General features: G+C 43.0%; 1 protein-coding gene across 1 annotated transcript in view; it reads left to right on the top strand.

Annotated features, from left to right (window-relative positions):
* The window catches only part of GALNT5 (polypeptide N-acetylgalactosaminyltransferase 5), a 66,919-nt gene that overhangs the window by 37,844 nt on the left and 14,705 nt on the right, over window positions 1–14,370 (top strand). Inside the window, exons 4-6 of the mRNA XM_040357934.1 lie at window positions 1,869–2,004; window positions 11,074–11,193; window positions 13,833–13,950. Of these exons, the coding sequence (XP_040213868.1) occupies window positions 1,869–2,004; window positions 11,074–11,193; window positions 13,833–13,950 (374 nt within the window). The remainder of the gene's footprint in view (window positions 1–1,868; window positions 2,005–11,073; window positions 11,194–13,832; window positions 13,951–14,370) is intronic.

Raw genomic sequence — 14,370 nt, 5'->3', positions numbered from 1 at the left:
GAGAAGACGTACATCACGGAAGAAGACACCGGACAGCGAGACGAAGAACCGGGGTGCGCCGAGTCAACAACGGAGAGCGGCGAAGACAGAAGGAGAACCCCGGAGAGTTGAGAAGACCCGTCGGGATAGCGGAAGAAGAAGAGCCCCGCCGAAGACGCCGGAGGAAACCCGCCGGGGGGGTGGGGGCTTTTTTAAAAGCCACCCCCCCCCGGCGGTGGAAGAGAACCAGACGGCGGCCCCCACCCACCCGAAGACGTCAAAGAAGAAGCCCCCCCTGGTAAAAGAGCTAATAAAGAAGACAGGGGGCGGCCTCCGGAGCAGAAAAATAAAATATTTTAATACACTGTGTGGTTTATTTGTGTTTTTACCACTTTTCTTGCAGGTGAATGGGTAGGGGTACGATGTACCCCATACTCATTCACTTAGGGTGGGGGGCCGGTATCTGGGGGCCCCCTTATTAAAGGGGGCTCCCAGATTCCGATAAGCCTCCCGCCCGCATACCCCGACAACCAACGGCCAGGGTTGTCGGGAAGGGGCCCTGTCCTCATCAACATGGGGACAGGGTGCTCTGAGGTGGGGGGGGCCGCAGTGCGCCCCCCTGCCCCAGAGCACCCAACCCCCCCATGTTGAGGGCATGCAGCCTGGTACGGCTCAGGAGGGGGGGGGGCGCTCGCTCGTCCCCACTCCCTTCCTGGCTGGCCGGGTAGCGTGCTTTGGATACGGGTCTGGTATGGATTGTAGGGGGACCCCCTACGCCGTTTTTTCCGGCGTAGGGGGGCTCTCCTTACAACCCATAACAGACCTAAGGGCCCGGTATGCTCCTGAGGGGGGACCCATGCCGGATTTTTATTTAAAATCCGGCGGGGACTTCCCCTTCAGGATTCATAACAAACGCCGCACACGTGTAGAATTGGCGGGAATCCAAGTCGGATCTCCCGTCGCTTCTATGACGGCTCTGTATCCATCGCGGCAAGCCAGCTCGGCGCTGGCTCCCGCGATGGGGCTCGTAGGTGCTCAATCTCGCTGAGAAAGAGAGCGAGATTGACACAAAATCGGGTTCACCTACTGTACTAAAATTTGAATTAAAGGGGTTGTAAAGGAAAAAAAAAATTTCCCTAAATAGCCTCCTTTACCTTAGTGCAGTCCTCCTTCACTTGCCTCATCCTTCCATTTTGCTTTTAAATGTCCTTATTTCTTCTGAGAAATCCTCACTTCCTGTTCTTCTCACTGTAACTACACACCATAATGCAAGGCTTTCTTCCTGGTGTGGAGAACGCCTCTTGAGGGGGCGAGCAGGAGTGTCAGGACGCCCACTAACACACAGCTTCTTTCTCTAGCTGCAAAGTAGAGAGTGTCGTGACTTGCCCGCTCGCCCCCTTAAGAGGCTTTCTCCACACCAGGGAGAAAGCCTTGCATTACGGTGTGTAGTTACAGACAGAAGAACAGGAAGTGAGGATTTCTCAGAAGAAATAAGGATATTTAAAAGCAAAATCGAAGGATGAGGTAAGTGAAGGAGGACTGTACTAAGGTAAAGGAAGCTATTTAGGGGGAAAAAATCCTTTACAACCCCTTTAATCTTGCACTTTGTAATGGTTTGGAAAGCCACATTCTGCCTTGGCTCCAGTTGGACCAACCGGAATATCATATTAAGGGTCCTTTTGTAGCCTTGTAGTACCTAGAACATGAATCTCCCCGGTCTTTCTTCTACGTTGAACTGTTTTTCACCCAGGATCATGTCGTAGAATCAATATGCATCCTTGTGTAAATATTTGAAGCTCACACAGTGCAGACATATGCTGTACGAGGCCTCTGTATACACCGTACATCCTACACTTGCTGGATAATAAAGCGGCCATTCACTCTTGCAGGGGATGTTTTGACTTTCCTTGACTCACACGTCGAATGTAATGTCGGGTGGCTGGAGCCTCTCCTGGAACAAGTTCGAGTAAACAGAAAGAAAGTCGCTTGCCCGGTAATTGAAGTGATTAGTGATAAGGACATGAGGTAAGCTGCTGGTTTGTTTTTCTATCCTAGATAATTGCGGCTTACGTGTGCAGGTTGTTAGATGGACTTTTTTTACCAGAAGTTTGTTAGTCCAAATTTTCTGCTTTCCCTTCCATAAATAGATTCATATGGGGTTGTTTTTTTGGAAGCTCCATTATTAGATTGTAAGCTTTTATGAGCAGGACCATCTCTTAAAGCGGAGGTTCCGCGGCCATTCGTTTGTTTTTTTTCCCCATTGCAGATAAATACTGATGCCGCGTACACACGATCGGTCAAACCGATGAGAACGGTCTGATGTACCGTTTTCATCGGACCAAACCGATCGTGTGTGGGCCCCATCGGTTATTTATCCATAGGTTAAAAAAAAGCAATCTTGTTTTAAATTTGATGGATACCTAACTGATAGAAAAAAAACGATCGTTAGTAGGCACAACCATCGGTTAAAAATCCGCGCATGCTCAGAATCAAGTCAACGCATGCTTGGAAGCATTGAACTTCGTTTTTTTCAGCACGTCGTTGTGTTTTACGTCACCGCGTTCTGACACGATCGTTTTTTTCGTTAACCAATGAAAACGGTCCATCGGTCCGTTCTCATCGGATGGACCGATCGTGTGTACGCGGCATCACTGTTTTGGTTGGCTGTCCATTTTCTTTAGAAAGAATAACTTATATATTTGGCATAGGGCAGTTTCCATTTTGCTTGTGGGCATGTGAAGCCCACAAGCACTCATTTGCTGGATGCGGTGAATTGTGTTTACTCTGAGCAGCGCGGTGAACTTCCGGGTTTGCCATCACAACGCGCGGCGTCATCAAAAGTCCCCGCCCCGTTGTGATGGCAACCACAACGGTGCATGCATTTCCCTTGTCTCAATGTGCAAATACACCTGCATGCCCTTATTTAAAATGGCGAATTAGGATACACCCCCATCACGTGTCACTTCCTGATTCTAATTTACACGAGATTTCGCTGTTCGGCGCAACGCACTGACTCTTGGGAAGGATAACACTTAGCTCCCATGAGACAGTGCGGCGCCGGGGAAAGCAGGGTACACGCCTACTCCCGCGGGCAGGGCCGAACCTAGGCAGGAGGGTGCATTGCACCCAGGTGCCTGCAGAGGTGGGGGCGCTGAACAGCTAACCGACTCTCTAACAAAAGCCCTCTCTGTGTCCATCAGAGAGGCCCCCCTCGAGGTCCCAATAAAGTACTCTGCTTCTCTTGCTGTATTTTGTTTATTGTTAAGAGATCATGTAGGGATCCCAGGTTAATGAAGACTTCGTGGGGGAGCATCTCTGTGGTTGAGTCATTGCCATAGAAACATTTGTAAAGGGGAGGAGTTAGTAAAATGACGACGCCCATGTGGGGGCGCCAGAAATATTTCTGCACCCAGGCGGCTGTGACCCTAAGATCGGCCCTGCCCGTGGGAGTGAGAGGCAGGAAGTAGCAATGAAAAGGAAAATAACTAGGTATTTAAACCACAATTTTTTTTTTAATGCAGCGTTAGAAGATGTATGCTATGTAAGGAAGGCTATGAGATATACTTGTAATTTTGGGTGGAACTCCACTTTAACCCTCTTTTATTTTATTGTATTGTAACTGTACTGGCTCCTTTATGTTGTAAAACGCTGCGCAAACTGTTGGTGCTATAAAAATCCTGTATTATAATAATAATAATAATTAGGGACAGGATTGATTGTCTATTTATATGCCAATTGTACTTACATTAGTAGGAAAACTTCTTTTCCTTTTGGATAGAGTATAAGGGTGGGTTATAACCCCGGTCATTTTTTTTCTTATTGAGGAGATTTCACATCACTTCCTGTCTCATAACCAAAACATGAAACGAGATGATAATGATAAACAGAACTATTAGAGAGGAGGGCCCGGATTCACAAAGCACTTGCACCGACGTATCTCCAGATGCGCTGCGTAAGTGCAAATATGCGCCGTCGTATCTATGCGTCGGGCCCACAAACTAAGATAAGCCTAAAAACAGGCTTCATTGCACCAACGTAACTTGCCTACGCTGGCGTAGAGTGGGCGCATATTTACGCTGGACGCATTTGGCGCTCCCATTGATTTTCTATTCAAATATGCAAATGAGGGAGATACGGCAATTCACGAACGTACGTGCGCCCGATGCAGTGCGCGTAAAGTTCTACATCCTGCGTAAAGTTATGCCCCATAAAGGAGGTGTAACTCAGCAGCATCCATGCAAAGGGCTGCACCAGGGAACACAAGCCGAGCTCAGCGAAGCTGGCCCCCCTACAATCAGCACAAATAAAAACTCAAGTGTGTTTCTTTAGTGCTACGTTTGTGCTGTTTTGTGCCGCAAAAATTTACGTTTGTGCTGCTTTTATTTTGAAGATATTAGCAATTGTTTTTTCCAGACTATGACATCACACAGCCCCCCTACAACCCCAAATGACACAAAACTGGTCTCGTTGGTTAGTGCTACGTTTGTGCTGTTTTGTGCTGCTAATATTTCCGTTCTATCTTTTATCGTTTTTGCGTTATTAATGACTTATTAAAGGTCACCAAAGGTCACACAGCCCCCCTACAACGCCCAAATGACACGAAACTGGTCTCGTTGGTTAGTGCTACGTTTGTGCTGTTTTGTGCTGCTATTATTTCCGTTCTATCTTTTATCGTTTTTGCGTTATTAATGACTTATTAAAGGTCACCAAAGGTCACACAGCCCCCCTACAATGCCCAAATGACACGAAACTGGTCTCGTTGGTTAGTGCTACGTTTGTGCTGTTTTGTGCTGCAATTTTTTTTATTTGTGCTGTTATGGTTTTAAAGTTATAACAGTTTATTTTATTTTTTTCAAACCCCACTCACTTTGCCCACCTTACAATCAGCACAAATAAAAACTCAAGTGTGTTTCTTTAGTGCTATGTTTGTGCTGTTTTGTGCTGTTTAAATTTCCTTTCTATCTTTTATCGTTTTTGCGTTATTAATGATTTATTAAAGGTCACCAAAGGTCACACAGCCCCCCTACAATGCCCAAATGACACAAAACTGGTCTCGTTGGTTAGTGCTACATTTGTGCTGTTTTGTGCTGCAAAAAAAATTATTTGTGCTGTTATGGTTTTAAAGTTATAACAGTTTATTTATTTTTTTCAAACCCCACTCACTTTGCCCACCTTACAATCAGCACAAATAAAAACTCAAGTGTGTTTCTTTAGTGCTATGTTTGTGCTGTTTTGTGCTGTTTAAATTTCCTTTCTATCTTTTATCGTTTTGCGTTATTAATGATTTATTAAAGGTCACCAAAGGTCACACAGCCCCCCTACAACGCCCAAATGACACGAAACTGGTCTCGTTGGTTAGTGCTACGTTTGTGTTGTTTTTTGCTATTATTTCCGTTCTTTCTTTTATCGTTTTTGCGTTATTAATGATTTATTAAAGGTCACCAAAGGTCACACAGCCCCCCTACAACCCCAAAATGACACAAAACTGGTCTCGTTGGTTAGTGCTACATTTGTGCTGTTTTGTGCTGCAATTTTTTTTATTTGTGCTGTTATGGTTTTAAAGTTATAACAGTTTATGTATTTTTTTCAAACCCCACTCACTTTGCCCACCTTACAATCAGCACAAATAAAAACTCAAGTGTGTTTCTTTAGTGCTATGTTTGTGCTGTTTTGTGCTGTTTAAATTTCCTTTCTATCTTTTATCGTTTTGCGTTATTAATGATTTATTAAAGGTCACCAAAGGTCACACAGCCCCCCTACAACGCCCAAATGACGCAAAACTGGTCTTGTTGGTTAGTGCTACACTTGTGCTGGTTTGTGCTGCTAAAAAATGTATTTGTGCTGTTATGGTTTTTAAGTTATAACAGTTTTTTGGTTCTTTTCAAACCCCACTCACTTTGCCCCCCCCGTACAATCTGCACAAATAAAAACTCAAATGTTTTAGTGCTATGTTTGTGCTGCTAATATTTTTATTTGTGCTGCTATGGTTTTTAAGATATAACAGCTTGTTTTTATTTCATAACAACCCACTGACTTTGCACCCCATGGTATTAAATCTTAAAAACAAACATACTATTTGTTAGTGCTACGTTTGTGCTTTTTTGTGCCATAAAAATACAAATTTGTGCTGCTTTTATTTTTAAGATATAAGCAATTTGTTTTTTCCCAGACAATGACACCACCCTGCCCTCCTGTCCCATACCTGGTTAGTGATCTCCTGGTTAGACAGCAGCAATTGGAGCACAGCGAGGTATGGGTGCCTGTGATAAGTCCAGTAGACTGCGTGGTGGCAGCAGAACCGGCTGGTGGCATATAAGCTGGCACTGAGCTTGGCTGGCAGCATACTGTGGGTAAGCAGCTGGAAGCAGGAGACAGGTGAGACCTTGCTGGACTGAAGAGCTGTAGCAGGCTTGATGAGCAGGATGCATAATGGTCCATAATGGTCGGACAGATCAGGCATAGATGGCAGACAACAGGATAGTCAGGTCACAAGCCAAATCAGCAACGGGAGTTAGATCAGGCAAGAACAGAAGGCAGAATCCAGAGACAAGCCATGGTCAGGGCAGGTAGCAGTCAAACTCAATTTTGTTTGTTTGTTTTTAAGATTTAATAACATGGGGTGCAAAGTGAATGGGTTGTTATCAAATAAAAACAAGCTGCTATATTTTAAAAACCATAACAGCACAAATAAAAATATTAGCAGCACAAACATAGCACTAAAACATTTGAGTTTTTATTTGTGCAGATTGTACAGGGGGGGGGGGGGGGCAAAGTGAGTGGGGTTTGAAAAGAACAAAAAAACTGTTATAACTTAAAAACCATAACAGCACAACTAAAATTTTTAGCAGCACAGACCAGCACAAACGTAGCACTAACCAACGAGACCAGTTTTGTGTCCTTTCGGGGTGGTAGGGGGGCTGAGTGACCTTTGGTGACCTTTAATAAATCATTAATAACACAAAAACAATAAAAGATAGAACATAAATTTTAGCAGCACAAAACAGCACAAACGTAGCACTAACCAACGAGACCAGTTTTGTGTCATTTGGGTGTTGTGGGTGGTTGAGTGACCTTTGGTGACCTTAACGATAAAAGATAGAAAGAAAATTTAAACAGCACAAACGCAGCACTAAAGAAACACACTTGAGTTGTTATTTGTGCTGATTGTACGGGTGGACAAAGTGAGTGGGGTTTGAAAAAACAAATAAACTGTTATAACTTAAAAACCATAACAGCACAAATAAAATTGTTAGCAGCACAAACCAGCACAAATGTAGCACTAACCAACAAGACCAGTTTTGCGTCATTTGGGCGTTGTAGGGGGGCTGTGTGACCTTTGGTGACCTTTAATAAATCATTAATAACACAAAACGATAAAAGATAGAACATGAATATTAGCAGCACAAAACAGCACAAATGTAGCACTAACCAACGAGACCAGTTTTGTGTCATTTTGGCATTGTAGGGGGGCTGTTTGACCTTTGGTGACCTTTAATAAATTATTAATAACGCAAAAACGATAAAAGATAGAAAGGAAATTTAAACAGCACAAAACAGCACAAACATAGCACTAAAGAAACACACTTGAGTTTTTATTTGTGCTGATTGTAAGGTGGGCAAAGTGAGTGGGGTTTGAAAAAATAATTAAACTGTTATAACTTTAAAACCATAACAGCACAAATAAAAAAAATTGCAGCACAAAACAGCACAAACGTAGCACTAACCAACGAGACCAGTTTTGTGTCATTTTGGGGTTGTAGGGGGGCTGTGTGACCTTTGGTGACCTTTAATAAATCATTAATAACGCAAAAACGATAAAAGATAGAACGGAAATAATAGCAGCACAAAACAGCACAAACGTAGCACTAACCAACGAGACCAGTTTTGTGTCATTTGGGCGTTGTAGGGGGGCTGTGTGACCTTTGGTGACCTTTAATAAATCATTAATAACGCAAAAAAGATAAAAGATAGAACAGAAAAAATAGCAGCACAAAACAGCACAAACGTAGCACTAACCAACGAGACCAGTTTTGTGTAATTTTGGGGTTGTAGGGGGGCTGTGTGACCTTTGGTGACCTTTAATAAATCATTAATAACGCAAAAAAGATAAAAGATAGAACTGAAATAATAGCAGCACAAAACAGCACAAACGTAGCACTAACCAACGAGACCAGTTTTGTGTCATTTGGGCGTTGTAGGGGGGCTGTGTGATGTCATAGTCTGGAAAAAACAATTGCTAATATCTTCAAAATAAAAGCAGCACAAACGTAAATTTTTGCGGCACAAAACAGCACAAACGTAGCACTAAAGAAACACACTTGAGTTTTTATTTGTGCTGATTGTAGGGGGGCCAGCTTCGCTGAGCTCACAAGCCGGCGTATTTTACGTAGTTTACGTTGGACGTGAATATGGCTGGGCTTAGGTTACGTTCACGTCCTGGCAGTGATCCGACGTATCTTAGGGAGTAGTTCCGACGTGATTCTGAGCATGCGCACTGGGATGCGTGCACGGGACGGTGCATGCGCCGTTCGTTATACGTATCTGTCTGGCGCTCGGCCCATCATTTGCATGGAGTCACGCCTCATTTGCATGGCTCAGGCCCACTTCCACCTACGCCGGCTTACGCCTAGGAAACCCAGCGCAGTTTTGGGAGCACTGGCTTTGTGAATTCAGTGCTTGCCTCTCTGCGCTGCGTCGGAGTAGCGTACAGGAGATACGCTACGGCGGCATAAATGTGCGCCGCTGTATGTGAATCTGGGCCGATGACTCTCCCTGATAGGGAAAGCGACAGCAATAAAACTTGACAGGTGTTCTAATCCCTCTCCACTCCATCCAAAAAAAAAATGCCTTTAGTTATACTCTAACCACTTAGAGCCGGTTCACACAGCGGCGACTCGTCAGGCGACTTAGCCGCCTGACAAGTCGCGCTCCATTCTGTACTATTGAACCGTTCTAATAAGAGTGACTCAAGTCGCTCGGACTTAGAAAAAGGTTCCTGTACTACTTTGGGACGACTTGGATTGACTTCAATACAGAAGTCATTTTGCAGGTCGCCTCTGAAGTCGTGAGCAGATTGCCTTGCCGTATCGCTCAGCATAGCCTTCCTGCCCCAGTGTGAACCGGCTCTGAAGGACCGAGCCCCTTTTTGACATTTGTTGTTTACAAGTTAAAATAATTTTTTTTTTTGCTATAAAATTACTTAGAAACCCCAATCATTATATATATTTTTTTCAGACACCCTAGAGAACTATTTTATGTCACACCACATGTGTGGTTTGAACACCACTTTCTTATGCGGGCGCGACTTACGTATGTGTCCGCTTCTGCGCGCGAGCACGGCGGGACGGGGCGCTTTCAACTTTATTTTTTCTTATTTATTTTACTTTTTATTTTTACACTGTCCCGCTTAAAAAATAAAAATTGGGTCACTTTTATTCTTATTACAAGGAATGTAAACATCCCTTGTGATAAAAAAAAAACATGACAGGACCTCTTTAATGTGAGTTCTGGGGTCAAAAAGACTTCAGATCTCATATTTGAACTTAAACGCAATAAAAAAAATAAAAATGTTGCAAAAAAAAAAAAAAATTTCCCCTTTAACCACTTCCAAACCGCCGTACGTCTTTATACGGCCTAACTTTAAAGATTGATATCTCAAATCTGCTGCCACAACCGAGGTATCAGTCTTTAGTGTCAGCGGTTCTGTTAACGATAACGGCGGTCTCCGCGGCGGATTCGCCGCAAGATCGCCGTTATCGGCGGCGGGAGGGGGCCCCCCCCCCTACCACCGCTCTCCCGCGCCCTCCGCCGCTTACCGTAGCCGTCGGTAGCGGCGGAGGCGATTGGGACAGTTCGTCTGGTGACTGGGGATGCGACTGAAGGAAAAATCTCCTTCGCCCGTCCCCATAGCTCTGCTGGGCGGAAGTGACGTCAAAACGTCAGTCCCGCCCAGCGTCTTAAAGAAACATTTTTTTTTTTGTCATTTGAAAAAATGACAGTTTCAAATATTTTTTTTTTTTTTTTTTGCATTTTAGTCTAAATATGAGATCTGAGGTCTTTTTGACCCCAGATCTCATATTTAAGAGGACCTGTCATGCTTTTTTCTATTACAAGGGATGTTTACATTCCTTGTAATAGGAATAAAAGTGATATTTTTTTTTTCCCAGTGTAAAAAATAATAAAATAAATAAAAATAAATAATAAAAAAAAAAAATGTTTTAAAGCGCCCCGTCCCGACGAGCTTGTGCGCAGAAGCGAACGCATACGCGAGTAGCGCCCGCATATGAAAACGGTGTTTAAACGACACAAGTGAGGTATCGCCGCGATCGTTAGAGCGAGAGCAATAATTATAGCCCTAGACCTACTCTGTAACTCAAAAAATGCAACCTATAGAATTTTTTAAATGTCGCCTATTGAGATTTTTAAGGGTAAAAGTTTGACGCCTTGCCACGAGCGGGCGCAATTTGTAAGCGTGACATGTTGGGTACCATTTTACTCGGCGTAACATTATCTTTCACAATATATAAAAAAATTGGGCCAAATGTATTGCTGTCTTATTTTTTAATTCAAAAAAGTGATTTTTTTTCCAAAAAAAGTGCGCTTGTAGGACCGCTGCGCAAATATGGTGTGACAAAAAGTATTGCAATGATCACCATTTTATTCTCTACGGTGTTAGAAAAAAATAAATATATAATGTTTGTGGGTTTTAAGTAATTTTCTAGCAAAAAAAAATGTTTTAGTCTTGTAAACACCAAATCTGAAAAACACCCAAAGTAGAGAAGTGGTTAAGACCATTGGGCAGGAGTAACGTCTGACGGAGGGATTCTCCTACACACAGCCTGTGATTGACAGCCTCAACTCTGTTCCTGTGTGCTGTGTGAAGGGGGTCTGTCTCTTCCCTCCAATCAGCTGTCACTTCCCTGGGTATATGTACAGTTTTAAGACCGCTCTACTTTTAGAATATTGAAACATTGCCTGAAAAGGTATTCTTTATTATTCTCATGCACAGTGACCTACATGTACAGTAACCTTGTCTTACATCTGTAGCAGAATAACAATGCACGGGTCCTGAATCTTTCTTCTCTTATATCCCAGCTACATGACCGTGGATAATTTCCAGAGAGGTATCTTTTCATGGCCGATGAATTTTGGCTGGAAACCGATCCCTACCGCGGTTCTCCAGGAGAAAAACATGACAGAAATGGACCCAATAAAGTAAGCTTGTCAAGTCTTTATATAAATGAATTTAGACGTGTGCACTGCCGAAAAATTCGTTCATTTTAGTTTTTGTTTCATTCCTTTTTTAGCTTTTTCGGAAATTCGGAAAATTCGAAAATTCTGAATTCGGGAATTCGGAATTCAGAAATGAGAAAATACGGAATTCGGAAATCCGAAGATTCGGAAATTAGAAAATTCAGAAATTTTTAAAAATCGGAATCTGGAAATTCTAAAATTTGAAAATTCTAAAATTCGAATTTCCAACTTTCGAATTTTCAAATTTCGAATTTCAAAATTTTCGAACTCAAAACTTTTGATTTTCGAATTTCTCATTTTCAAATTCTGAATTTTTCAAATTTAAAATGTTTTACATTTATAAATTTAAAACATTTTAAATTCTGGATTTTCTGATTTTCTAATTCTGTATTTTCAAATTTACAATTTTCGAATTTACGAAATTTCGAACTTCCAAAATTTCGAACTTCCGAATTTACTAAATCTCGAATTTCCAAACCTTTACAACCCCTTTAACTGAACAAGCTGAAGTTGGAAGCCGATTGGCCACCATGAACAGCTGCCCCAGATTTTGCACTCTCCAGTTTTAGTAAATCAACCCCTATTTCTCCCACTGATATGAGGCACTATTCCTCCACTGACACTAATAAAGAGGCACTTTTCCTTCACTGACACTAATGAGGCACTATTCCTTCACTGACACTAATAAAGAGACACTTTTCCTTCACTGACACTAATGAGGAGGCACTATTCCTTCACTGACACTAATGAGGCACTATTCCTTCACTGACACTAATGAGGCACTATTCCTCCACTGACACTAATGAGGCACTATTCCTTCACTGACACTAATGAGGCACTATTCCTCCACTGACACTAATGAGGCACTATTCCTCCACTGACACTAATGAGGCACTATTCCTTCACTGACACTAATGAGGCACTATTCCTTCACTGACACTAATGAGGCACTATTCCTCCACTGACACTAATGAGGAGGCACTTTTCCTTCACTGACAATAATGAGGCACTATTCCTCCACTGACACCAATGAGGCACTATTCCTCCACTGACACTAATGAGGCACTATTCCTCCACTGACACTAATGAGGCGGCACTATTCCTCCACTGACACTAATGAGGCACTATTCCTTCACTGACACTAATGAGGCACTATTCCTCCACTGACACTAATGAGGAGGCACTTTTCCTTCACTGACAATAATGAGGCACTATTCCTCCACTGACACTAATGAGGAGGCACTATTCCTTCACTGACACTAATGAGGAGGCACTATTCCTCCACTGACACTAATGAGGCACTATTCCTCCACTGACACTAATGAGGAGGCACTATTCCTCCACTGACACTAATGAGGCACTATTCCTCCACTGACACTAATGAGGCGGCACTATTCCTCCACTGACACTAATGAGGCACTATTCCTTCACTGACACTAATGAGGAGGCACTATTCCTCCACTGACACTAATGAGGCACTATTCCTCCACTGACACTAATGAGGCACTATTCCTCCACTGACACTAATGAGGCACTATTCCTCCACTGACACTAATGAGGCGGCACTATTCCTCCACTGACACTAATGAGGCACTCTTCCTTCACTGACACTAATGAGGAGGCACTTTTCCTTCACTGACACTAATGAGGAGGCACTTTTCCTTCACTGACAATAATGAGGCACTATTCCTCCACTGACACTACTAATGGGACATTATTCCTCCACTGACACTAATGAGGCGGGCACTATTCCTCCACTGACACCAAAGATGGGACATTATTCCCCCACTGACACTAATGATGGGGCACTATTCCTCCACTGACACTAATGATGGGGCACTATTCCTCCACTGACACTAATGATGGGGCACTATTCCTCCACTGACACTAATGATGGGACATTATTCTTCATACTGACACCATCAATGGGGCATTATCCTATAATTCTATATTCCATTTTCTACTCTCACAGGCCACAGTCCCCCCCCAAGGTCTAAAGGGCAATAAACTGGCCCTTTGTTTAGAAAGTTTGGAGACCCCTGATCTACAAGATAGTGACATTTGTGTTTCTAACTGTTCCTTTATCAGTTCTATGTTCTATACAGTATAGTTTAAAGTGTATATAAACTCTCACCTTGTAAAACAAACCATTCCGTTTTAAAATAGAAATGAAAAGCAAAACATTTGCGTATTCATATAAAAAACATTATAAATACCTTTCATTTCCTTTAGTTATAAGTGATCCTCTGTTCTCAGCTGCATGAGGAGTTTAGTGAGCTGGGGGAGGAGAAACAGCAGGACACTGGTTTTCGCAGTGAATGGCGGTGCAGGGTGTGAAGGGGTCAGCCCAAGTCTGATGAATGGAGGAGAGCAGGCTGAGTTCCCAACACAGGTAGAGAACTGACCACGCTGTGCTCTCATGCCTAGTTTGGTCAGTTTTTATTAGCAAAGCAGAGGGATTGACAGGAACACCAGGTATTCCTCACAAATGAAGCAATACGGACAGGACTGGATACGTTTTCATACAAATACATGGTACAGCAGGCTCGTATTAGGAATATGAAATGTTGGGGTAACATATTCTTTAACTGCTATTCCAGGTGTCCAGTTATGGCTGGAGGATTGTTTTCCATTGATAAGAAATACTTCTATGAGCTCGGTACCTATGACCCAGGACTGGACGTATGGGGAGGAGAAAACATGGAAATATCTTTTAAGGTATCCATTAATATGCGTATGTCTGTCTGTGTACATGCTTGTGTATCATCAACATAAGGCAATAGTAGACCATATAATGTGCTATGTTATTTAAACTGTTTTTAGGCTCTTTGGGCCAGATCTACAAAAGGGATACGGAGGCGTATCTACTGATACGCCGTCGTATCCCTGTTTCTATCTATGCAGCTGATTCACAGAATCAGTTACGCATAGATATTCCTAAGATCCGGCAGGTGTAATAGTTTTACACTGTCGGATCTTAGGATGCAGTACCTCGGCCGCCGCTGGGGGCATTTCTCGTCGAAATTCCGCGTCGGGTATGCAAATTGGCACTTACGGAGATCCACGAAGCTTTTTCCCTTCGTTTTTTTTCCGTAAGTGTTAGTTTGCCGTCGCAAAATTAGGGCTGCTTTTACAAAG

Source organism: Rana temporaria, chromosome 6 (assembly GCF_905171775.1).
Source record: "Rana temporaria chromosome 6, aRanTem1.1, whole genome shotgun sequence".
NCBI lineage: Eukaryota > Metazoa > Chordata > Amphibia > Anura > Ranidae > Rana > Rana temporaria.
The sequence above is the reverse complement of the archived record's forward strand: the minus strand, read 5'-3'. Positions and strand labels throughout refer to the sequence as shown.